Here is a 26,535-nt window from a genome sequence, read left to right on the forward strand (position 1 = left end):
ACAAATAGTGAAGGCCAAAGTTGACAATCTAAAGGGAAATATGACGAGATGAAGATGCATGAAGGAGAAACTATTGCTCAATATGGAATAAGGATAAAATAAATTGTTGTTGCTATTAGAGAGTTGGAGGAAAACTTGAAGATAATGAAGTTGTATGCAAAGTTCTTAGAACCCTTACATGGAGGAATGCAATTAGAACTTTTTCTATTCAAGAGTTAAGATCAATCAGTTATGATAAGGTCACATTGGATTCATTAATTTGTAAGTTGGTTTCCCTTGAATTGAGCAATGATGACAATAGTCAACCTACTCTTGAAACTGCTTTTCATGCTTCCTTGAATATTAGTTCATCTAGAAAATGAAAGTTTATTATTTATAGTTCAAATAATTATGCTGTCTCGTTGCTTAAGAAAAAGAATTAGAAGAACTTAAAGTTTTAATAGCTAAGAGGTTTCCTAATTTTTTAACTTACAACTTTAATCTATTAAATCACATGTAAGAATAGTTAATTTTTTTTCTTACCAAAATCTAATGGACTATTTAAACACTTAATCTTAAAAAACTATAAACGAATACGATAAAGCGAACCAGCCGATTCATCTAAGATCCCGGAACCGTCGAGAAAATTCCCCATCACCTGAGCTATAAGCAATTTATTCAATTTCGTTCTGTGAAGAAAGTTTTCCCAACATCGTCTTCGGTGAAACATTTCTGGAGAGAGCAAGTCTTCTAGCAATGTGGGGCGATTTAGTGGATATCAGTGCTCTGGGGGATAAATTTGGAGCAGCTTTTAGATTCGGCCGTTCTGATTCAGATGGTGATTCCCGACTTGCCGATGACAGAATGGACAGAAGCAATTATGGTTCCGAAGACCGCTGTGCCATAAGCAAAGTTATGAGGAACAAATGCAACACAGAAGAAGTGGAGCCTGGCAAATTTGTCAGGAAATGCGAGAAAACCCAGGAGATTTTCAGGAATTGTGTGGGCAGGTACCCATTTTCATCTTGAGTTTATTTCTCAATTTATCTGTCCGTTAATTCCCACAAATTTAGATACCCGATTCAAAATATTCTTCAATTTAAGACGCTTAGCGAAAAACAGGCGAAAATTTTAAGACATCCAATTCTGGCTAGGTTAGAATAATTTTTTTTTATTCAAATTAATTTAAAATTAAAATCCTAAAATATGGTTTTTACGTCACAAAATCTGGAACGACGTAATGAGTAAGCTCTTTATTTGTATCTCGGAGATGCTTCTTATGGTTATCCTTTGGATCATCACCCCTCTATGCTCATGTAAACACCAATCTCCTGGACTCGATTTTTTTTTAATCAAAACTAAGATATAGCAAATGCCAAACTAAGATATAGCAAATGCCATTGAGAGATGTTTAGTTTTTATCGTTGAATCAAGTGCTCTTCCTATCCAAATTTTACTTATATCTTTGGCTAAAACTCAAGGGCCTTGTTTAGATCAGGGATTAGGGTTTAAGGATATTGTTTGAGTTTCTTTTAAATAAATAAGTAGATTGCTATTTTGCTTTTGTTAGTCCAATCTTTCAATTTTCAGGATTAAATTTAAGGCTCTTAATTGATCAGGGGTTAGGATTCCTCATTATTGCCATAAACTGTAATGCCCCTTTTTTGGGATAGATGATATTGATACTTATATAGTTGATAAGTCAGATAATCGTGTTGTGGGAGATTATTTTTAGTTTATTTGTAACGGTTCTGACAAAAGGGATTTGTAACGGCTCTGATTGTGCAGTCCAATCATTGCTGACTCTTCCTCTTCTCTGCCCTTTCGTCGTCCATTGAATATGACTGGAAAAGAATATGAAAAGCCTTTTAATTCTGCTGATAATTGTACTGTAATTTTTCATCTGAGTAGAGATTTCTCCCCTGCTTGAAGAGTGGATATAGTTCAGCAAAACTGGATGAACCACAATAAATTTCTGTGTCTTCTCTTGCATTCTTGTCTGATTTTTATTTTAGATTTCATTTTTGTTTTCAGCATTTTCTTTTAGCTCAACAATTGACATCAAAGCTGGTTAAGCTCGTTTTATTTTCTGGAAATTGGTGAAAATTTGTAGGTGCCATGGAAGAGGCGGATAAGTGGAAAATTGAAAATTTTTCTAGGCAAAACTTCGAGCTATGGAAAGTGCAGATAGAGTCTTTACTCATCAAGCAGGATTTGCAATCTGCATTGCTTGGTAAAACAAAGGGCCAAGGAAAATGATAGAGATGTATGGGAGAAAATGGATTTGAAAGCAAGGGCAATGATTTTCTTAGCTCTCTCAAGTAATGTGTTGTTTAACATTTTAGGCGAGAAGACAAAAAGAGAGCTGGTCGAGAAATTATTTTCATAATATGAAATACCTTCAGCATCGATTAAAGTGGTTATAATGAAGAAGCTATACAATCTGAAAATGAAAGAAGTGGTAGTGATGTCAAATCATTTGAATGAGTTTAATACATTAGTTAGTCAACTTATTTTAGTCGGTATACCTTTAGATGATGAAAGAAAAGCCGTTTTATTATTATGCTCACTTTTGAACATCTGGGAAGGTGTAGTATTGGCTGTGAGCACTTCAACTGCAGCCAAGACTAAGCTGAAATTTGATGAAGTTTCAGCCACATTACTTAGTGAAGGCATGTGAAGGAAGCGCCAAGAACCCTCCTCATGTGATGCTCTAACAATTGTGAGCACAAGTAATAGAGCTAGAAGTCGTGAAAGAGGTAGGCATAACAACAATGGAAGAGGCATATTGAATCATCGTTCAAGGTCTAGAGGGCAAAATGACACTTGCTAGTTTTGTGGTAAACCAAGGCACACAAAGAAGCAATGTTTGAATTACAAGAAGGCTCAAAACAAAGTGATGAATGATAGTATACATAATGCAGCTGCTAAGTACTTGCAGCTGGTGACATGAATGCAAGTTCGTGGGTTCTTGATTTTGGTGCATCTTTCCATGCCACTGCATGTCAGAGTGCTTTCACAAATTACCAAGAAGGTATGTTTGGCAAAGTTTTTCTTGGGGATAACAAAGAATGTGATATTGTCGATAAAGGGGATATTTTATTGTCAATGAATAACGGTAGTCAATGGCTTTAAAAAGATGTTGGCATGTTCCTACACTCGAGCATAATCTGATTTCTATGAGTTAGTTTTATACACAAGGTTGCAATGTTAATTTTGATTTTGATTCATGGAAAGTATCAAAAGGGCATTTGGTTTTAGCTAAAGGAAAGAAATTTGGAAGCCTATATGTTTTAGAGTGCAATGGTGAAGTGGGAGCAACCATGGTGGTTGCGGAAAGTAATGCTGAAATTTGGCATAAGAGGCTCGGTCATATGAGTATAAAAGGTCTTGAAGTGATGCTTTAAAGAGACCAACTTCCAGGTCTGAAATCGCTTGATTTGGAACTATGTGAACATTGTCTTTATGGCGAGTGAAATTGCACCAGCTTCGTAAGGACAGATTATGAGCAGAAATCTTCTCCATTAGAGCTCGTGCATTTTGGTGTTTTTGGTCCTACGGAGGTAACTTCAATTGGTGGTGCAAATTATTTTGTAACTTTTCTTGATGATTGCACTCATAAAGCATGGATTTACATGTTGAATAAGAAATCAGAATGTTTTTGAAATTTAAATGTTTCAAGGCTATGGTGGAAGCTCAGATTGGGAAGAAGATTAAATGCCTATTAACGGATAATGGTGGCGGGTTTTGCTCTTTGGAGTTTGATAGTTTTTGTGCAAATCATGGCATTAGAAGGATTAAAACAATTTCTTGTACACCTCAAGAAAATGGTGCAATTGAGAGGTTGAATCAGACTACTTTAGAGAGAGCTTGGTGTATGCTATCAAGTGCCAGTTTGGGGAAGGAATTTTTGACAGAGGCTTGCAATTGATGTTTATTTAATTAATTGAGCTCCTTCATCACGTCTCGATCTTGATATTCTGGAATAAAGGTGGACTGGTAAAAGAATTTATTTTCTCATTTGCGAGTTTTTGGCTATGATGCGTATGTTCACATTCCAAGAGAGCAAAGAACGAAATTGGATTTTCAATCCAAGTGATACATATTTCTGTGGCTTTAGTTTGTGGGATCTTGTTGCTCGTAAAGTACTTCATAGTCAGGATGTAATATTCAATGAGAAATCATTCTCAGGTTTGCACAAAATGAGTACTAGTTCTGATAATTATTTTGAATATATTTTAGTTTTTATTTGATAATATTAAATTTTATTTCAAAAGGTTAGATTTCCAATACAAAACCTGTTACTTTTGCTCCTAGTGTGACATTCTCCCCAACCCCACTAGTCTCATAACTTTCCATACCCAGGGATAAATCTATCAGCGAATCCCCTTTGCCTAGCGGTTTTCACCGTAGAGCACGATACTTTGTTTTACCAGCGCCCTTCCTCTTCTATGCTGCTAACACAGTCCACAATGACTTCACGTACGATTCCTAGTCTCTTTGATCGTCCCTACACTCGAATGCAGGCTGATTTTACGTCCATGTGGCTTGCAGAAAGCCCCACCATGTTTGAAATGGCGCATTCCTTAGCCCAAGCATGTGATACCTCAATGTTGGGCGTCCTCTCCCTAAAGCAACTCGTGGATGCCATGAATTTAGATGGGCACTTGCTGTCCTCATCTCCTGCGCAAACATCATAGCTAGTATCACCGAGTCTCGTGTGGTCTACTCCAATCAGCCACATACATTCGCATTTGGACCCGTCAGTCTCAGCCAGTATCCCATGGAAACGTCTAAAGCCTAAACTAAAACGTAAAGGGACAACCTTTATCATAATAGTAGGGGTCAAGCTAGTTCACTAAATATAGGGCCTGTCCACCCCAGTCTATAGAGCTGATTTTATGTCTCCTATCTCTAACCCACGTCTTTCAACTATAATGTAAGGCTACCAAGGGAGACCTTTTTTTTCTGTATCTCCCTTGGTAGCCTTTACCCGTGTCTCCCTTGGTAGCCTTTACGTTTTAATTTAGGATTTATCCACCACCGTACCCCACGCAACGCCAAAGACACTCAGTTTCTTCCCACACTCTTTGGTGGGTCCCTTCAAAATCCAGCTGGTGTAGGAGCACCTAGGTAAGACTGCATGGTAACCTAGGGTTCCTAGTCAAGTTTTGGCTTGTAGTGGCCTTAGCCAAGCCACTAGTGTAATAAAGGGTTAGTGAGTCCTAGAGTGTGACTTAGTCATTAGGAGGTCTAATTGGGTCATTGGAAGCATTCAATGTTAGTTGTTTGTCCAATGTTGCTAGGTATTGTGCAATTGATGTCATCATTGTCAAAGGTGGCATTTGTGCATTTAGAGGGCCAGATGGGACAAAGAAAGGGTGGAATGGTGGTTACATGTCCTAAGTAACATATTTGAGCATTTGGTAGAGTTTCATGAGGCTTTGACCAAGTCTTGTCTAACTATGCAAAAAGTTGTCAAGTTGCATGGCAACTTTGCAAAATTGCAAAAGTTGTCATGACAACTTTTATTGCAGAATGTACATTTTCGAGCACTAGGTGGAATAACCACTTCAAAGCGGTTGGGACATGTGTGTTGACCCCATATAAGGCCTCCCTCAACTTGTGACAAGGGTTGGATGGCATTTTGATGAAAGTTGATTAATGTACAAACAACTTTGCTGAGCAATTTTACCATAGTCAGAGTATTTTGGTTTCATTGGGGCGTTGAATGGATTGAATTCTGCACTGTGACCTGTGTATGAATTGGTAGATGTAGATAGTAGTTTCTGTCTGTGTTTAGATCAAAGTAACGAGAATTGGAATCAGAATCAGATTGGAATCAGCAAGGCCGAATCGAATCGCAAGTTGGCCATGAATCAGAATCGAATCGGCCATGAATTGACAAATTAAAAAAACCCTTGAAATTCAGGGATTATAACAATTTAAAACTTATTTCATACACTCTTTATTGAATATAACTTAAACACACTATAACATTATCAAATAGAAGTTAACATACATAAACATGGAACATAAATGATAAATCCATCACATACGTAACTATGCTACACGTAAAATGTAAATTGTAGGCTATAGCTGAAGTAAATAGAAATCACAGGATCATAATGATTCAAATCATATAATCTATGTAAGATGAAGATCCATAAGACATCAAATCATAAATGTATGTAAGAATCTAAGATGAAGATCCATGAAATGTATGTATGTAAGATGAAGATCCATGAAGACTTATGAAACATATGTATGTAAGAATCTAAGATGAAGATCCTCTGTTCTACTCGTGCTAAACAATTAGAAGGCCCTTTAGGGTTAAAACAAAGAGGAAAGGCAAAAAAAAAACTAAAAAAACATGTTTTTATTAAAAAATGTCTTCACATTTGGCTGCCCGCGCCTATTCATCAGGTTGATTCATGTGATTTTTTGCATGAATTGCATGAATCAGTGATTCATGACAAAAAATTGACGATTCAATTCACCGGGTCCAAAAAAATTGCCAAGCATGAATTGAAGCACCAAATCGACGATTCTGGCGATTCTCGGAACTATGGTTTAGATAGTTCTTTTGGTTTCAGTTCTTTGCGTTTTGGTAAATCTTTGCTGGTTTGAACCAGGTAGTTTTTTAATATGGAGTTATAACTCACCTTTCCACCGTGGCATCTGTACAATTCTTTGGAATGTGTGAGATGACTCCTTGTACTATAGGTGTGCAAGAGCTTGGGCTCTGGATAGCATGTTTGACTTTTTTACAGTGATGTCCTAGGCAAGACAAATGAGCATGATTAAGGATCACAATGATTGAAATAGCATTAGATGGGATTGAGTGCATTGGTTGCTTCAATCTGAGCAGATGGAGAGAAGGATATAAGATTGAAGAAGTCCTATGTCCAAGGTGAAGTCCTGACGACATGTTTTGATAGGGATTTGAACAAACCCTTGTGAATATTGTCAGCACATTGGTGAAACCCTTAATTTTAGGCTTAAATATAGCAACCCACTGTACGAACAAGTTGGGGAAGTGAGACCAGGTGAATTTGAAAGATCTTCCAAAAGGGTATCAGAATATGAAGTTTGTTTGCTACCTTGTTAAGCCATTTTTAAAATTGTGTGCCAAAAGGTGAGTTTGGTGGCCTAATTCCATGTAGTCCTATTAGGCCTAGTTTGGAGCAAATTCTTGAGATTGGTAGAGATTTCTTTGCATTTTTTGGTTGATGAGCCTAATGCCCTAGAAACAAACCCCTCTCCATTGTGTGTAATTTGGATCAAGTTTGAGTACTTGGTGTGGATGGTTCAAGAAGACATCCATAGAGTATTGGTTGGGTAGAGTTGATTTCATCATTGGTGTGGACAAGTTGAAGAGTAGAAGGATTGTGAATTGGATCCTCCTGAGGTAGGGTTAGTGGAAGAACCCTAATAGGCTAGAGAAGACCCTAAGGGAAGGTAGGGTCAAAGAGCAAGACTTGTCCTTACATCACCAACTTTGGAATTTGAGTCTTATGGTCACCATAATACTCTACCACATCATCTCGATACTTAGGGGTTTGATCAGCCTCCCAAGACAATGTAACTGCACACGACGCCATTACATAGAGCACTGTATATAACCATTACATAGAGCACTGTATATAAAGAATTTTCAATTGGAGAAATTTTTAAACTTTTGGTGATCCCCATATGCCACTTGAATGGGGAGTTGGTAATGCTCAAACTGATTCTATGGAATAGGGTCTGCAGCTACGAAGGTCTACAAGAGAGAGAGAAAACGTCCTTGAAAGTTTGATGACTATGAATTATTATTTTCTTTGTGCTCTGATCAGGCAAAGCGACAAACACATAAGCAAGTATGTAATGGTATTATTTTAGTGTTTTGGATAGATGCCATGAAAAATGAAATGGAGTCCTTGAATGCGAATCAGACATGGAACTTCGTACCTCTTCCACCAAATTGAAAGGCTCTGAAAAATAAATGGGTATATCGAATAAAAGAGGAAGATGGAGGATGGAAAAGGTACAGGGCTAGATTGGCAGTGAAGGGATTTGCTCAACAAAAGGGAGTGGATTTTAGTGAAATATTCTCTCCAATGGTAAAAATGCAAACGACTTGTTTGGTACTGGGCATAACAACAGCTTTGGATCTTCAACTTGAACAGTTTGATGTAAAAACAATGTTTCTACATTGGGATATTGAGGAGGAACTATACATGGAGCAGCCTGAAGGATTCATTAAACAAGGGAGGAGCATTTATATTGCAGATTGAAGAGGAGTTTATATGGGCTGAATCAAGCTTTGCAACAATGGTATTTGAAATTTGATAACTTCATGACTTAGCAAGGTTTTACTCATTGCAAATCAGACCCATGTGTTTACTACAAGAGCCTTCCTATTGGTGAGTTTGTGATTTTGCTACTTTATGTTGATGATATGTTGATTGTTGGGAATAATATACGAGTTATTCATGAGCTGAAGATGCATTTGGCTCTTTGTTTTGCAATGAAGGATTTAGGGGCAGGGAAGAAGATTCTTGGGATGGACATAATCCACAATAAACGTAAAAGAAAAATCAGATTATCTCAAGAAAAATACATTTAAAAAGTTTTCGAGAAGTTTAATATGTCAAATGCAAAATCAGTTGCTACTCCATTGGCTGATCACTTTCGACTATCTTCTAAGATGTGTCCTTCCACTTCGAAAGAAAATGTGAGATGGATGGTGTTCCTTATTCTTCAGCAGTTGAAAGTTTGATGTATGGAATGGTTAGAACACGTCTGGATATTGCTCATGCAGTGGGAGTTGTGAGTGGGTTTATGAGTAATCCAGGAAAAACTCAGTGGCAAGCAGTTCAATGGATTCTTCGGTATTTGAGAGGCACTTCCTCTCTTGTTTTATGTTTTAGCAGTGAGACTCCTTATATTTACAGTTATGCTGATTCTGATATGGCTATAGATTTAGACAAAAGGAGGCCTACTATAGGCTATGTGTTTACTTTTGTCGAGGCAGCGATTAGCTGAACTTCTCGCAAGCAACAAGTTGTTGCTCTTTCCTCTACCGAGGCTGAGATTATTGCTCTTACCGAGGGGGCTAAAGAGCTGATATTGTTACAATGATTGTTTGGAGAGTTGGGATTTAAATAATTGAACTTCACTCTATTTTTCTATAGCAGGGGTGCCATTCATTTGGCTAAAAATTCAGCTTTCCACAATTGTGCAAAGTTAATAGAAACTAGATTTCACTTCATACGTCATGCTCTTGAAGAGGGAAGATTACAGTTATAGAAGATTGATGCAAAGGTTAATCTGGCTGATGTGTTCACAAAGGTTGTACCTCGAGAGAAGTTTGAATTCTGCAGATTTTCTCTCGGCATTGTCACAACATAGCCATAAGCATTCCAAGTAGGGGATATCTCTGTGTAACATTGATTGGACTTCAAGTAGGAGATTGTAATGGTTCTAACAAAAGGAATTTGTAACGCCTTTGATTGTGCAGTCCAATCATTGTCGACTCTTTCTCTTCTCTGCCCTTTCGTCATCCACTGAATGTAACTGGAAAAGAATATGAAAAGCCTGTTGATGCTGCTGATTATTGTACTGTAATTTTTCATCTGAATAGAGATTTCTCCCCTGCTTGAAGAGTGGATGTAGTCCAGCAAAAGTGGATGAACCACCATAAATTTCTGTGACTTTTCTTGCATTCTTGTCTGGTTTTTATTTTAGATTTTATTTTCATTTTCAGCATTTTCTTTTAGCTCAACATCGAGTTGGAGACTTCAGGTGTAATCAAGTTGCTTAGACACCAATCCTTAATAGGCATTCCCTTAAAGTTTATAGGTTAAAGTCCATTTCACAAATATTTATGGAATGCTGACCTCCACGGGATACATTTGAGTGGTTGGAATCTACTCGAGCCTCTCATTGATTACATCCTAGACTCCCCTCTTAAATACAACATGATAATAATAAACATTCATTCATAATAGTAACAATAATATTTATTATTAATAATATTAATCCCTTTCTCAAAAATAATGACATAAACATTTAACTTTATTCTAAGCACTCAATATTAGCATATTCATTTAAATATACATTATCTTCAATGGGTAATATGAACATCAATATATACTTTATGTTGGGTGTTAACTATATACCTATTACCACCTAACACCTCTTTTACTCTTCTCCGTGGTCAAATTATGCCCCCACTACAATTTCGACCTTTTCAACATTAATACTCTACTCATTTAACTTTGTATCTTTCCTTCTAAATCCACGTTAAAAACAACCTTTCCATGTCATCTTTTTAATTTTATTGGTTACTTTGAATAACTTCTCTTGTTTTTGGTCTGTATTCCCATGTAATAATAAGTTTGACCAAACAAGCAATTGTCCTTTTCTAAAAATGGCTGATCATATGTATTTCCCCATTGTGCAGAGTTGTAACATATAATATTTTTTTGCCTGGTTTCCCATTCGATGCCCCTTTCTAATATTGGTTGTAGTTTATAAATGTCTTCGGTAAGGGATGCGACTCGTGATGTGTGGGCCCCATTGTTCCTCTCTCTCATTATTATATTATATATATAATAACATGGTTTCTTTTACTAATATGGATTGTTTAATTATTAATATGGTTTGATATTAGAATTAGTTTATTTATTTATCAATATAAATTGTTTTTTATTTATTAATATTAGTAGATCAATTTGTTTAGTAAGACTATCTGATTGATAATATTTAACCAGTTTAGTTCAATACTAATATTGTTAGATATAGACTTATCAATCAATTTTAGCCATTCTTATTAAATGAATATAGGAAGATTAGTTATTAAATTTAATTGTTAGAGGGGATATTACAGAAACTCTATTGTACGATTGGAGACCATCTCCCTGTCTCCATACCCCATTTTTTTGATAACCACATTTGTATATAATAAATCTTTCCCCTTATTCATTCAATTGTGTACCTTAATTCGGTTGAAATTCGCATTCCCATTTCGTAATCCCCTTGTATTTCCTGGTAACTATGGGGTTACTATTAATATTTCCTTTGAATGAAAAAAGTGCAATCAGTTATGGCACTGCAGGATTATATTAAATGTTTCTGTTTGTATAGGTAAAGGGTCCATTAATCGCTGGGCCATAATTAGCACAGAGTGACATGCTCAGCAGCTTACAAATGCTGGTTAGGGCGATGATATGTGGCTTATATGGCCACTAAATAGAAGCCTGACATATCAAAGGATTTTCTTAGGTAACTCTACAGCTCCCAGCTATGTTAGAAGTTAAGTTTGAACCAAAAATTGGTAGACACTCTAAGGAGAAGATAATTATACTCTATTTTCTTTTTTTAAAGAGGGGCAAATGCTTTTGGCTTGGAGCTATGAACCGGCAAGGTCACAATGGGACCTCATTTGCATTTAAATATTTAATAATAACGCTCTAAAGAGGTTTGAACCTTGATGGTAATAATAGTAGCACCACAACTGTCATGCCTCTGCCATAAGACCATTTTCATAACCTGCTCATAAGTAAGGAAAGAAGAAATAATAAAATAAAATAAGAACATATTCAAGATCCCCTCTTAAATCAAACAAAGCACTCCACACTATTTATGATCTAGATATAGTTATCTTTAAACACATCATAAACAGCAGTGATTTCGAGGATCCACGTTGATGAAGGGGTATTGATTAGTTTAGAGGAAATTCCTCATGTGGAAAGGTGTCCTTGATAAGGATGTGACTCTTCCTCTCTTGAGGGCTATATAAGGAAGATCCTTACTCAGAGAAAGGCATTGAGCAAGGTCAGCAATTCTGAGATCTAAATTGAATTCACAGAAGGCAGCCATTTGTGTTTAGGAAAGTTATCGGCATGCAATATGGTTGAATCTATAGTTTGTTATGAAACTTCTTATAAATCTTTAATAAATTAATTGAATTGATTTGCCAATCCATCAAGAAACATTAACATTTATTTATTTAATTCTCCTACAAGCAATTATGTTTGGAGTAGTGGAAAAATGTGGTGGGGAGGTGCAGTGGTGATTTTATCAAATTAAATAGACCACACCAAGCTGGTTAGCTTCTGGGCCAAGGGGTCAAATCGAGTTGTTTGGTCGTCCTGCACTTTTGGGCTTAGCTTTGAGAAACCAGTACCAAGTGTCTTTCAATTAAGTAGTTGTCCCCTTGTTGGTTAATTTATTGGCCAAGGCATTGAATTGTTTTGGTTGGTCGTTTTGTGTTGGATTTTAACCCAGAAATTAGGTAAACAACAATAACAAATAACCAGAAAAGATGCAAGAGACAAAAAAAAAAATCCTGGGAAAACCCTTCAAGAATTAAGGGGAAAACCTAGCCACACACAACAAATGATCATTTTATTGATAATTAAATTCAAGTGTACAATCCCTTTCGCTTGAAGTGATATATATAACATAAGGAGAGACTTCACATTCTCTTTAATTTCCCAAAACATAATTCTTTATTTTCAATTTAATCATAAGTGTCCCCTTCAGCTGAAGGTGACCTTAACAATAATAACATCCATATTTCTAAAGATAGAGATTTCTATTGCAGCCACAATCTCCAACACTCCCTCTTAGCCAGAGAGAGATCTTTAGCAAACAGTCACACAAGGCTGCAACCAAAATGGCAGTAATAAAACTTAATCACATGAATCTTATATAATTCATGGTATTAGTCAACATGAAAAACCTGCAAAATTCACAATCAACTTTCATCAAGGACTCACTCAACATGATGCTGTTATGGAATCTCTCAACGTGACAAGTTAGTAAAAAGTTTTACAACCAACATTTTATCATGGACTCTCTAAACATGATACAATCATGGACTGTCTCAACACGACTTCCAACTCCCACCACAAAATCTCTCAACGTGATGACATCATGGACTCTCTCTACATGATGCTCACCATGAATCTATCATAAGTGAAAGAGTTATCAGGTTGTCCTTACAACTTATTAAACCATTCACGATTCAAAGAAAACATGAACCAACAAGAAAGAAAATCATTGCTTCATATTTGCGACTCATTTCCAGCAGATATCTCAAAATTCACAAATATCAAGAAACATAAACAATACATATAAGAATGGCGGGGATTCTATATGGACTCCCTCTCAATCAAGAATTATTTTGATCCCAACAATAAGAGGATGCAACCTCCCTCCCTCTGATTGTGTAGCATCCAGGCAACATCTTTATCTTGTTGCTTCTTGTTGCATCCTGCAACAAAGGGAGATTATTAATAACTCATAAAACTATACACTTATCCCAATGAGAATACTTATTTGATGTAATATAAACTCCTTTTATCATGCAGAATTAATAACTAATATTTATATACAGGGCTGTATGCACAAGAAGTAATGCATGCAGCTGCAGCACATAGGTTCTAGCCAATAATTACTGGGAAAAACTTAAAAATTATTCCACCCATAATTCCATTCAATTTGGAAGTTTCCTATGAGATAGCACAAAAGATTAGCTTGAAGCGTCTCATCATAAATTAATTCCAACCAATAAAATATATGCAGGCTTCGACAGAGAAATACTTAGCTTGGTGTGCTCAACTTCGGTTACACAGTTTATGACTTATGAATCCCATGAAAACTTTGCACGTTGTTCATTGTTGAAAATTCTGGCCCCAACCCTCATATTGCAAAATGCTTGAATATCCTTCGGAGACCTTGCAAATCTCAGATGAGCTGTCCCCTAGAAAGGTTTTTCTTGCCGAGAGCACAAGTCAGGAAGACTTCCTGGTAACTGAAGGAGGAACATTAAGACTGCCATTACACAAGACGTCTCAACCAAAAACAAAGTTGCACACACAGATACAAACACGAGAGACCTTTCCTTCTTTGAAGCTCATGCAATCAAGTGGATCCCAATATTGAAAGGTCACACGGTGGAATGCTAAAGGACTTCCGTTACCAACATAATGGCTTCCATCAATGCTATTACAAATATCAACAACATAAACTATAGACAGCCAGACATTGCCGCGGTACATCAACATATGAGGGCTACCCTCCAACGTCCGATCATAGTGCTTATGCATCTTGCGCTTTCCCTTCCTGCACTGATCCAACAATTTTCAATTCAAACAAGACCCTTCCATTTGTACCCTTACCGGCCAAGGCAATGAAGAGAAAAACATGACGACTGTTATTGTTGAGACTTTTGCCATCTAGGTAGAAGAAAATGACCCATTCGAAGCCACAGACAAAAAAGGGTTCACTGCTAATGTGATTTCCAACTCCTATTCTTGACACCGTAGCTATTGATTTGGAAAAGGTGGGAGCCATTTACTTGGGCTGTCATTGATGTATAAGTTGTAGTGGGCACAGGTGCAGAAGAAGAACAAGAGATTTTGAAGGAGTTGTTGTCATCTAAGCAAGCTAATAGTTGAACAGGAAGCCTTAATGCATGGGAAAAAATTAGCTCACACACATGGAAGTAAATATATATTGGTTACCCAGTAAAGAAGGAAGAGCCGAACAATGATAAAGGCTAAAGAAATAAACTCAAACCACCATATATGATCATATGAACTGAAGATGGTGATTAAAAAAATTAGAAAAACAGTGCCAAGATGGCAACACCTTCAATAAACTATGATCTGGTAACCGTCCAAGAAATATTACAGGGAAAAATAACAATCAAGGCTATTGCAACAAGTTCAGTACCAGAATCTCAAAACTTCGTAAGACCATGATACAATGAACCGGAAACTATTTCATTGAACATCATTTACACTTTTCTCAACTGTAAATGATCTGAAAACACAAAAAATATAACCAAGGTTCTATACTGATGGTTAAGCAGTAATGGGTGGAGGGTTGAAGCAATCACAATACAATCACAGAGAAAATGAAGAATCAATTACAGATGTAAATGATTTCTCCCACGGCTATAATCACATTGACACTTATCCAAATATCATCAGGAATACCAATTAGAAGAAAATAAAAGAAAATTTCTTTTAATGCTGTTATCAAAAACTGGCTCTGATGTCATGTTGGATTTTAACCCAGAAATCGGATAAACAACAATAACAAATAACCAGAAGAGATGCTAGAGACACACAAAAATATCTTGGGAAAACCCTTCGAGAATAAGGGGAAAACCTAGCTACACACAACAAAAGATCATTTTATTGATGATGAAATTCAAGTGTACAATGCCTGTTGCGTGAAGCAATATATATGACATAAAGAGAGACTCGCCACATTCTCTTTAATTTCCCAAAACATAATTCTTTATTGTCAAATATTTCCATGCCTCAACTCATGTCAAATGACACATTTTTATATTTAACATTACATTTTAATCATAACTGTCCTCTTCCACTGAAGGTGACCTTAACAATAATAATGTCATTATTTCTAGAGATAAAGATCTCTATTGCAGCTACAATCTCCAACATTTTCTATTCTTGCGCTTAATTTTTAGGAGCTTGGTTATTCTATTGGGCCTTCCCATTATATTCCTAATAATGTTAGCTGTTGCAAATATGCTAAGAACTGGTTTGAATGCATGTAGGATATAATGTTTTTCAATAGGAATTTTTTGTATTTGAGCACAAATCCTTGATAATGATTGATTATAAATTTATAATTTTCTGATAATTCAACTAAAATCATTTTCTAGAAGTGTATATCTTCGAAAGGGGACATTATAACAACAATATAAGCATCATAACATGCCAATGCTGCTGATAACTGTACTCTATAAACTTACAGGATCTTATTGTTTTTTACACCGGAAGATCTGTTAGCTAATAAATACTGGCAAGCACATGGGCTGAGATATGTTAATTATTAATTTTTCGGTACTCCTAGAATACGTGCTTTTGGTATCATTGCTTCTTTTCCTTAGTTATAAAGGTGGACGGAGCTGCTATTAGTATTGATTACATTGTTTTTAAATCTAGAGCATGTCTACTGTCTTGGTTTTCTTTGGTCACAGAAATTGCTTTGTGTGCTAGGATATTATTTAGGGTATGCGTTACCCCCAAATTTGAAATTTTACTCCCATTCGTGACCTCTTTGATTCAATCTCTCCCTTTGTTTTTAACATCTTATATCCTTTTGAAATCTAGTTATCTATCTTACCAACTTATTTGTACCAAAGTTTTGTTGAAGTTTGTAGCTGTGATAGAGATCTTTATCTCTGTTCTTATAAAATGGAAACATGTTTGTTATGACCGTTATGGTCCACCTTTAGCTGAAAGAGATATTTGTGAGAATAATTAAGTCACTATTATATAAAGAGACACGTGTCATATGTCATGTGAAGAGGCACACGTACAAAAATAATAAGTGATGTATATTTGGGAATTGAAGAGACCTTCGTGTAAGACGAAGAGTCAAATGCAATCTATTTATGTGATTGCTTAGTAAATTGTAAAAGACGAAGTGAAAGCCTTGTACTATGAATTTTTCTTGATCAATAAAAGAGATATTTTGCTAGTGTGGCTGGGTTTTTCCCTTCAAGTGGAAGGGTTTTCTTAGGATAAATCTTGTGTCTTCTATACATTTATTTAGTTCTCTTATGTTGTTTGTCCAATTCCTGGGCATAAAACTAACATGGTATCAGAGCCAGATTAGATTTCAGCATATAAAGAAATGCTTGTTCTAGTAGCTGTGTAAGAGACCTTCATTTGCAATGGTTGTTCTATGTGAGATTATGATTTTCTTCAACGTTTGATGGTTGGAAATCTTTATGATGGTCCTACAAGTCCGATAATTGAATAGTCTTCCTGAATGTCCTTAATTTTCATTATAAAAGACATTCTTTAGTTTGGCGTGATTGGCTTGCAGTTGTAGAGCATTGACATGTGTTAGTAAAAGTAAATAAATCACGAGTTGGGAGGAAGTTTCAATCCCGATAATGCTTATGTTCGTGACTGTCTTCCGCTTGGTTGCTCTGTTTAGATTCGTCTTCATTTATTCTTGTTTTACTCTTGCTGTATGTTAAAGGGTTAATCCATTGATGTTAGTGGATTCATTAGCACTCGGGGAAGAGTCTAAGCAATGATTTGCATATCTGTGCATCAATATGCTCGAGAATGGAGTTACAGGACCAAGTCTTGCCTGACAAAGTTTAAAGTTGGATGAATATTTATTTAGTTAGAATATCTAAAGTATGGATGCAGAGTTTGAAGTAACAGGGAAAGTACCATAGCCCGTAGCCCTTGTATCCATTGACGCTTGAATATAAAGATAAGTTTTGTTTTAACTTATTACCGAATATACTAAATGATTCAGAGTAGATTGGTCGGTTCTTGATTTTATCTATTGGAGTATTTGAATATTTCAATTGGAGGGATATCTGTGATTTGCAAATATTATGATCAAATAGGCAGGAGCACCAGAAGTTATCAGATGATTTTATCGAGTCTAGTTCAATAACATCAAAATACTGAAGTTCAGGGCGAGATTCGATGGAATTTGTGCAAGCCATTGGATTGTAGAAAGTGCCTTTTTTTGTTGAAGATCTCAGTGTGCAATTCCTGTTCTCATTTTTGTTGTTCAAGGGGGACATGGATATGCCTGATGCTTTTTATGCCCACTAATATTCAAAAGTTATGTGGAGATCGATGAACACATTGCCTTCCTTTTGTGTGATCACATATGTCGTGATCATCCTCCTATTTCCACCTCATCATGTATAAGGTGGACTTTTCTTATTTCTGAAGAGGTATTGAATTCCAATATTATACTGTCTTGATCTAGTTATTATTTATTTATTTTTTAACAATGAATGATATCCCACCGTGCTCTTGTTAGGAGTATGAATGTCATTGTAACATCTCTCTTTCTTAGTTTCTCTCGTATTGTCTGAAGAGAGAGCATGTGTAATGCTTTTTTCGTCTAAGGTTTTGCATGGGCCGTATGATGTCAAACATCGATGGGTGATTTTGAAGAGATTATGCATGGTCAAGACGATAACATCTTCAGTATCGTTAAAGGAACAAAAATGACATGAAGATAAGTTCTCTTGTATTTTGGTAGAGTATAATATTGAAGGATTTGCATTATTATACTTATCGCACACTTCTTTAATATCCAATTCAGGATCTTGTGGCAATATCAATACAGAAGAATCTCTTTTTATTCGTGTGCATTATGAGTTTGTGCATCACAGATGTTACAGTAGAATTCTATGAGGGTTGTGTATGTCTCTGTATTCATACAATTGATTGAATCTGCCAGAGTTATCATAGTCAAGCGAGATCTAGAGGGTTGACTTGATAAAAAAGATATTGATGTGCAAAGCTAATTGTGGTCTAAAAGTTTGTTTTTTATTTTGATTTGGAAATTTTATATATTTAGTGCAAATCGCTCCTTCTAGGCAGTACCCAACTTGGCAGTGGCATGTGGGAATTTGTGAGGGTTTTCCTAAACTTGGAGTTTGCAAAATCATCCTTTGGAGTAGAGTTTTCTGAAGAGATCAACCACGAGATTGGAGATTGTGGTGTTCCTATAAAAGTTTTATAGAGGTGTTGTGAATAAGCCATTATTTGGATTATGAGATGATAAGTATTATTGTTTTGATGGTAAAATTAATGTCATAAGCTTTATAGAATCAAGTCATATCTATTTAGTATGTTTGTGTGAATGTTGAGATTACACCACAAAGAGATGAGTATTTATGATTATATCTCTTGAATATTTTTATATAGGGACTATATTTAGAATTGATAGTTATGAGTTATTAACATCTCTCATGGTTGCGAGGTGCAACAAAGAAGTCCTTGTTTCACCTTCTGCAAGTAGGTATGGTGGAGCACCCTCTATGAGTAGGCATGGTGGAAATGTATCCTTCTTTGGGAGAAGTTTTGAGATAAAAGTCTTCATTTTACCCTCTGCAAGTAGGCATGGTGAAAGTTATGCGTGTAACTCTATTTTATGTGCTTATGAAGTTATCTATGGTGAATCATGTTATGTTGAGATAACATGTGTTATGTGATATGAATTATCATCTTTGGTTGCAGCTATGAGTGACTGCCTTATTAAAGATCTCTCTCTTGCTAAGAGGGAGTGTTGAAGTTTGTAGCTGTGATAGAGATCTTTATCTCTATTCTTATAAAATGGAAACATGTTTGTTATGACCGTTATGGTCAGCTTCAGCTGAAAGAGATATTTGCGAGAATATTTAAGTCAATATTATATAAAAAGACAGGTGTCATATGTCATGTGAAGAGGTACACGCACAATAAGTGATGTATATTTGGAATTTGAAGAGACCTTCGTGTAAGACAGAGTCAAATGCACTCTATTTATGTGATTACTCAGTATATTGTAAAAGATGAAGTGAAAGCCTTGTACTATGAATTTTTCTTGATCAATAAATGAGATATTTTGCTGGTGTGGCTGGGTTTTTCCCTTCAAGTGGAAGGGTTTTTCTAGGATAAATCTTGTGTCTTCTATACAATTACATTTATTTAGTTCTCTTATGTTGTTTATCTAATTTCTGGGCATAAAATTAACTAGTTTACCAAGTTCCTGACCTTGTAGACTAACACTAATTCGTTGGCCTCAAGAAGATCATTTAACTCCATACCTTTCGGAATGGTTGGAGAATGCGGTTTCCCTGACCACAGTTTTTGCCCTTCCTGTGAGACAGTTATTTGGGGTCATCATTAAAACCTTTATTTTGGGATGAAAGTTCATGCCATGGCTGACTTTATCAATTTGTACACCTTTCCAAGCACAATCTTTCTAGATCTTGAGAAAAGTACAACTCTTAAATGGCAAGTGTGATAAAGCAAATTATTGAGGTAATAACACATTTTGGAAATGAAGAATTATTAGTGGCCGTTGCTAGAATTGAATGAGCTCTAAAGCTTTGTTTACAAGGGAAAGGTGGTGGCCTTTTCAAATTCACATTTTCCCGATAACAATTAAAAGGAATCTTTTCAAGATGGTGCTCCTTGCAAATGGCGAACTTCTGTATGGTGGACCAATCCCTGTTGTTCACCCTGACATGAATTCACCAGAGAGTGAACAAGAAGATATTGTTTCTTAGCTACTCTTGGTCGCATGGTAAGAGAAAACTAGTTACACCAAGTATCGAAGGGTAACCTTTGTATTAGAAGATGAAGAACAACGGATGCAGCTAGGAATTGTGTGCCTAGAATAGTTTAACTTCTTTTTGTTTGAAAACACAAGGCACTGAATCTTATTTAAGTATGATAAAAACAATTTTGGCTTTAGAATTATCTTGCTATTTCATGACCTTTTCTTGTTTTGTACTGGTCGCTGTCAAAGATTGTTATTGAAGAACGACTTTGAAAAATGTGTGTATTTTGAGATATAGAGATATAGGCGAATTGAGGAAATTAATGGCAAGAATGAAAAAAGGGGAAATAATTCACGAAATTTTGAAAAATTATCATTTTTACAGGGACATTTGAACTTTGTCACTCTGTTTTGGCTTATATTGGAAACTTTGAGCTCTAGAATATGTATCCGGAATTGAACGATTAAAATCTCCCTGTGTTTTATATGCTACATTGCAGGCAGTGTTTGTGTCATTTTCCCATTATTATTCTGTAACATGTTTTATATGCGACTTGGTTTTTGCATTTGTAACATGTATATGCTTAGATGTTAGTACACTTTTTCTCATTTTTGGTTAGAAGCATACCCCAAATGTTAAAACTTGAGCCCAAAAATCAATGATGAAAATCAGCAACAAGAAAGAATCAAAACTGAAATAATGAACACCAGAAATATCTTAGGAAAACCCTTCTAGAAAGAAGGGAAAAACTCAGCCACACAACAAAAATACCATTTTATTGATAATAAAATTCAACTGTATAATTCCTATCACTTGATGTGATATATATAACTTAATGAGAGACTCTTCACATACCAACCGAAGGTCTTTTCAATTTCCTAAAATGTGACTCGTTATTACAATTACAACTGTTCAAATTTCCATGCCTCAATGCATGTTGAATGACACATGTCATTACTTAAATATTTCAAATTAAGCATAAGTGTCCTTTTCAGTTGAAGGTGACAAAAACAGTGATAACACCCATATTTCCAGAGTTGAAGATGTCTATCGCAGCTACCATCTTCAACACTCCCTCTTAGCTAGAGAGAGATCTTTAGCTGAACAGTCACACAAGACTGCAACCAAAATGTCAATGGTAAAATCTCTTTACATAGATCTTATAAGATTCATGAAATTACTCAACACGAAAACTTATAATAATCACTCATTGTTAATAATCATGGAATCACTCAACATGAAAACTTGCAACAATTACTCAGTGTTAAATATCATGGAATCACTCAACATGACAGATTTGTAAGACTCACAGCTAAGCCTTTAATCACGAAATCTCTCACTGTGAACTGTCGTGGAATCTCTCAACATGACATCCAACTCCCATCATGGAATCTCTCAACGTGATGACATCATGGACTCTCTCAACATGATGTTCACTATCACATAGTGAAAGAGTTATCATAGCTGATCTTCCAATCTCATTGTTGATTTCACATGAATGTAAATAGATATAACAAAACAAGACTTAGTTCCATTTAAGTCTCAAAATCACAAGAATCACAAGCATATATGAGAATGAAGGGGATTCCATAACTACTCCCTCTTAATTATGAAGCCTCCCTCTGAAGCCAAAAAAATTCCCTCTAAAGCTCAACATCTCCCTCTTAATTAAAGCAACCTATTGTCTTTCTTGTTGCATGCTGTAAAGATGAGAGATAGAATAATAATTCATAAAATCAATCTATCATATAAAGATCAATGCTACCGGCATACATAGATCAATATAGAATATACACAATTATTAAGTGATACACAATGATCTCTTTTATCAAAATTAAATCAGTATTCATATCGTAGAACTTGCTAATCGAATCTTCAAGTTCAATCTTTGACATAGTCATTGAAACCATTGGAGATTAACTGGTTAGCACTCACAACTTCTTTGCACAATGTCGAGTCAGAATACATATGAAACAAAACATATAATATAAACAAGAACACTAATGAAGCATCCTGCAGAATTAAACACACAACCTGCACATAGGATCAATACTAAATTAAATATTATTTGTTTTCCATAACATATATATTACCTTTCGGCAATCTAGAGAACCTCTTCTGTGCTCGATGGTAATACACACACTCATCGAGGGCATGGCTGAAATGGCGAAGGAATCATCAAATAGAGTTTACAGTCTCCGCAACAATTATTCCTATCTCGTCATGTACATTTCCAAATCAAAACTGACGGGATATTTAAAGCACTAGATATAGTGGAAGGACCCCTACAAACATCAATCTTTTTCTAATTGATCATACGATCAAGAATGTCTTCTGAGCATCGATGAGTTTGAGTCATAACAGATTGCATACATGTGATCAAGAATGTCAGAAATTAATCATGATAAAAAAAACAGAACTATATTCTTGGTATCGTTCCACTTTCTATTAAAAACTTACAGAGATAGCCCTTGAGACACATACTGATCAAGAATGCAAGGAAATAGAGGTTGACACTTGACTTCCCATACAAACAGACGACTCCTGCTATCCTCTTCGTCTTCAAATTTGTTTACACTTCTGCCGTTAGTTCCTTGAATGCTTTTGTCCCTTCATGTGGAATCTGTCTGATAGAGAATGATTTCGATCTTCAACAAAAAAACCAATGCAACTCTGTATGCAGTGAGATATCTGAATCAAGCTTGATAAAGAAATGTCGAGTTATGATGCTCCAACCGACTTAAAAACTTAGGTTGTTCTCGTTTTTGTTTAACAGAAGCTATCTCATGAATATGTCCAAAAATCACACCAAGAATGATCTCGAGTAGCAGCATAAAATGAACGTGTGTTTGAGTGGAACCCAGTAGTTTTTCCAACTGCGATTCACATACACATGCACGTAATTGATGCCAATGACTTTTCAGTTTCCAGTTTTGAGGGGAAAACCGCTGGGCTTCCTCACATAACGCCTCTCATCTGGTGATACTAAATTCACGAGGACGGTTACTCAGAGGTGAGTAAAGTTACCATGCTAGCACTCACATATATTGGCCAAGACATAAACATCGAATTTGTGGATATTTTGGTCAAATCGATGAGCAAAAATAACCAGAAGTTTCTGAGAAAATGACAACTTAGATCTACTATTCAGATCTGAAAACATTCGCTGCTCACTGTGAGCACCTTCAGAAATAAAGGCGGAGGAAGACGCTACCGAAATTAGCCAAGAAATAGTAGCCCAATGAGGAGAACAACGCCAAAACATTTTGTTCCAACAAATTTCCGATCATGCAAATTGGAGATTGCCTACTCTGAGTAGCTCTCGACTTATGATTGATGCCAAGGATGAATGCAAAAGATGAATACGAGTGACTGAAAACTTATTGGTCAACCTTGGCATAACCAAATGGTGATAAAAGATCTGATTATTCTTCTCATACTCAGGACAGAAGGATGCAATGCAGCTACCAAGAATAACTGACTTCAAACAATCATTCACCTGAGTATTACTATTAATACTGGAGATGAAAAAATAGTTTGAAGAAAATAATAGGAATCAATATTAAAGAGCAATAACCAATTTGATTAAAGATCAATAGAAGCACAAACATGATAATATCAGACAGAAGTAAGATAATTGAAAACGTATATGATCGAAGTAATGATACTTCACTGACATAAAAACACAGGAATCACCCAGACTTACGCAGTGGTTATGTGCACACTGGGAATGCTCGCTGTTTTTTTTTATGGAATCTCTAAGATGTAAAGAAGGCTTCATCCAGATGCCAGGTGAATAGTCTGCTCCTTTGCCTGCCCTTGAGCATCAACATTTCTGAACCTCTTTTCGCCACACATTGTAATTAAAACCCCGGATCTCATACTCCTTGAACAACTTGACTGAAGGTGCATTCATGGCAGACTTTCATGAACACCCTTGATTGCTATTATTAAATTAGGCTTTGATACCATGTTAAAACTTGAGCCCAGAAATCAATGATGATAATCAGCAACAAGAAAGAGACAAAACTGAAACAATGAACACCAGAAATATCCTGGGAAAACCCTTCTAGAAAGAAAGGAAAAACCCAGCCACACAACAAAAATACCATTTTATTGATAATAAAATTCAAGTGTACATTTTGTATCGCTTGCTGCGATATATAGAACTTAATGAGAGACTCTTCACATACCAACTGAAGTTCTGTTCAATTTCCTAAAACGTGACTCGTTATTACAATTACAACTCTTCGAATCTCCATGCCTCAATGCATGTTGAATGACACATGTCATTACTTTAATATTACAAATTAAGCATAAGTGTCCTTTTCAGTTGAAGGTGATAAAAACAGTGATAACACCCATATTTCTAGAGATAAAGATCTCTATCGCAGCTACCATCTTCAACACGAAAAACCCAATTTATATTAAAGAGGGAGCTGTATACCTCTAGATCTCGAAGGAAAGTTGTTCATTTGGTGGTGACTTCTGCAACAGTTAGTTTCTAGTTGTATTTCATCTCGGGTTAAAAAGTCATTTATAGGAATCATTTTCAAAGGACAATATTTGGAACCAACAGTATGGACTCTGAATTCTTTGTTATCGGGGTTGTAAATAGTTTCGTGTTTTTGTAACAAGTAAAATCTCCAAAACTAGAAAAAGTCATATAACCCGGTGTGATGTCTCCATTGTGAAATATGATTTAATAATAAAATAACTTAATAAATAAAAAATAATAAAATACAATAGAATATAATTGTAAGTTAATTAAGTTTAATGAAAGTCAAGTGAGATGCAATGAACAGTTTGACTTCTGAAATTGTTAAAATGGCAATGAACTGAAAAAATAGAATGAATATTGCATCAACAATGAACTCTTAAGTAGAGTTTTCAGAGGCTAATTATAGCATAGTCTAAAAATAGACTTAACTGAGAATCAAACTAAAAAGAAAGCCTAAGTGATCATTAACTAAGGTTCTATAAGAATGAGCTATATATAGAGAGAACTTAGGATACTAAAAATATTCTAATACCCTCCCTCAATGGTTATTCTATCAACTACACTGCAGAAGACGATACACATCTTATAGTCACAAATACTTCCAATAATTTGGCTGTTGCTGAGATCCACCTCAGATCTGCAGAATGGTAATGACCACGAGCAGCCTGAAAAACAAAGAAGGTGGTCCCCTTCTTTAGAATGATTTGTTGGCGTGAGAGTAGAGCTTGCTGCTGGTTCTTCCACTGACCCTACTAGATTTGGCAAAACTGTTGACCAAAAATCATCGCAAAAAAACATCCAATTTGATGTTGGATAACTAAATTGACTTCCCTGATTTGAGGGAAAATTGACAAACCAAACTTTGCAAATGAGCCGGATGCCTCAAAACAAACTGCAAGATACTATGATTTGAAGTTTGCAAAACATTATTTTTTGGAAAAAATGGTTAAAACTGTGAAATAACATCCCACCCAAACTTTGCGTAATATAGAAACTAGAAATATTTTTTGAGGCGGTCAATTGATCATAACCAAACATGAATTTTGAGGTGAAAAATTAATCAAAACCAACCAAAAGTAGAGATATGGATTAAAGATTCCAAACTCCATTTTTGAGGAAAAAGAGTAAAACCCAACTGATTTGAAGGGGAAAAAATTATAAAAATCTACTAGATAATTTTGAGAGAAAATTTATTAAAACACTTTCCAAAACTATTAAGGGGAAAAATTAATAAACCCAACAAATAAATTTTGAGGAAAATTTATTAAAAAACCCAATAGATAATTTTTGAGGTAAAATTATTAAACTTGAGAGATAATTCTCGACTGATTATTAAAACCCTGTAGAATCTTTTTGTAGGGAAAATTATTAAAATTCTCTAGATTAGAAACCCATCAAGATAATTGTTGAAGGAAAAATTATTAAACATTAAGAGAGTTATACTCAGACACGCTCTTTCTGTGGTACCTTGAAAAAACAGAATAAATATTGCATTAACAATAAACTCTTAAATAGTGTTTATGGACATTAATTACATCATAGTTGAAAAATAAACTTAATTGAGAAAAAATTAAAAAAAAGCCAAAATGACCATTAACTAAGGTTCTAGAAGAACAAGCTAAATATGGCAAGAAGTTAGGATACTAAAAATATTCTAATATCTTCAACATACAATATAAAAGGGAGGAGAGTTTATTTGAAGGGGACATGGAAGGAGGACAAAAGGAGGGAGCAAAAGGAGTTAAGGAAACATTATTGGAAGAAGAAAGGAATGGGACTAAGAAGGGCTGTAGCCTGTAACTTCTTGAAACTATGTTCCCTCGAGTTTCTGGGACAAGGATGGCAAGGGACAGTGGGACAGGTTTCTAGGACGGTAATTTTTCTTGCCGATTTTGGGGATGGGGATGGGGAGGGGGGTCAGCAAATGGGGACGGCTATATAACAATAGGGAAAATCAAAATATATAGAGAAATTTAAAATATTT

The 26,535-nt window shown here is 35.5% G+C and overlaps 1 protein-coding gene across 1 annotated transcript in view; it reads left to right on the forward strand.

Annotated features, from left to right (window-relative positions):
• Positions 1 to 566: 566 nt before the first annotated feature.
• The window catches only part of LOC149552769 (Mal d 1-associated protein), a 29,590-nt gene continuing 3,621 nt past the window's right edge, over positions 567 to 26,535 (forward strand). The window contains exon 1 of the mRNA XM_089788316.1: positions 567 to 989. Coding sequence (XP_089644442.1) covers positions 736 to 989 — 254 coding nt within the window. The 5' untranslated portion in view covers positions 567 to 735. The remainder of the gene's footprint in view (positions 990 to 26,535) is intronic.

Source organism: Cupressus sempervirens, chromosome 6 (assembly GCF_028749045.1).
Source record: "Cupressus sempervirens isolate cs-2001-9-10 chromosome 6, ASM2874904v1, whole genome shotgun sequence".
NCBI lineage: Eukaryota > Viridiplantae > Streptophyta > Pinopsida > Cupressales > Cupressaceae > Cupressus > Cupressus sempervirens.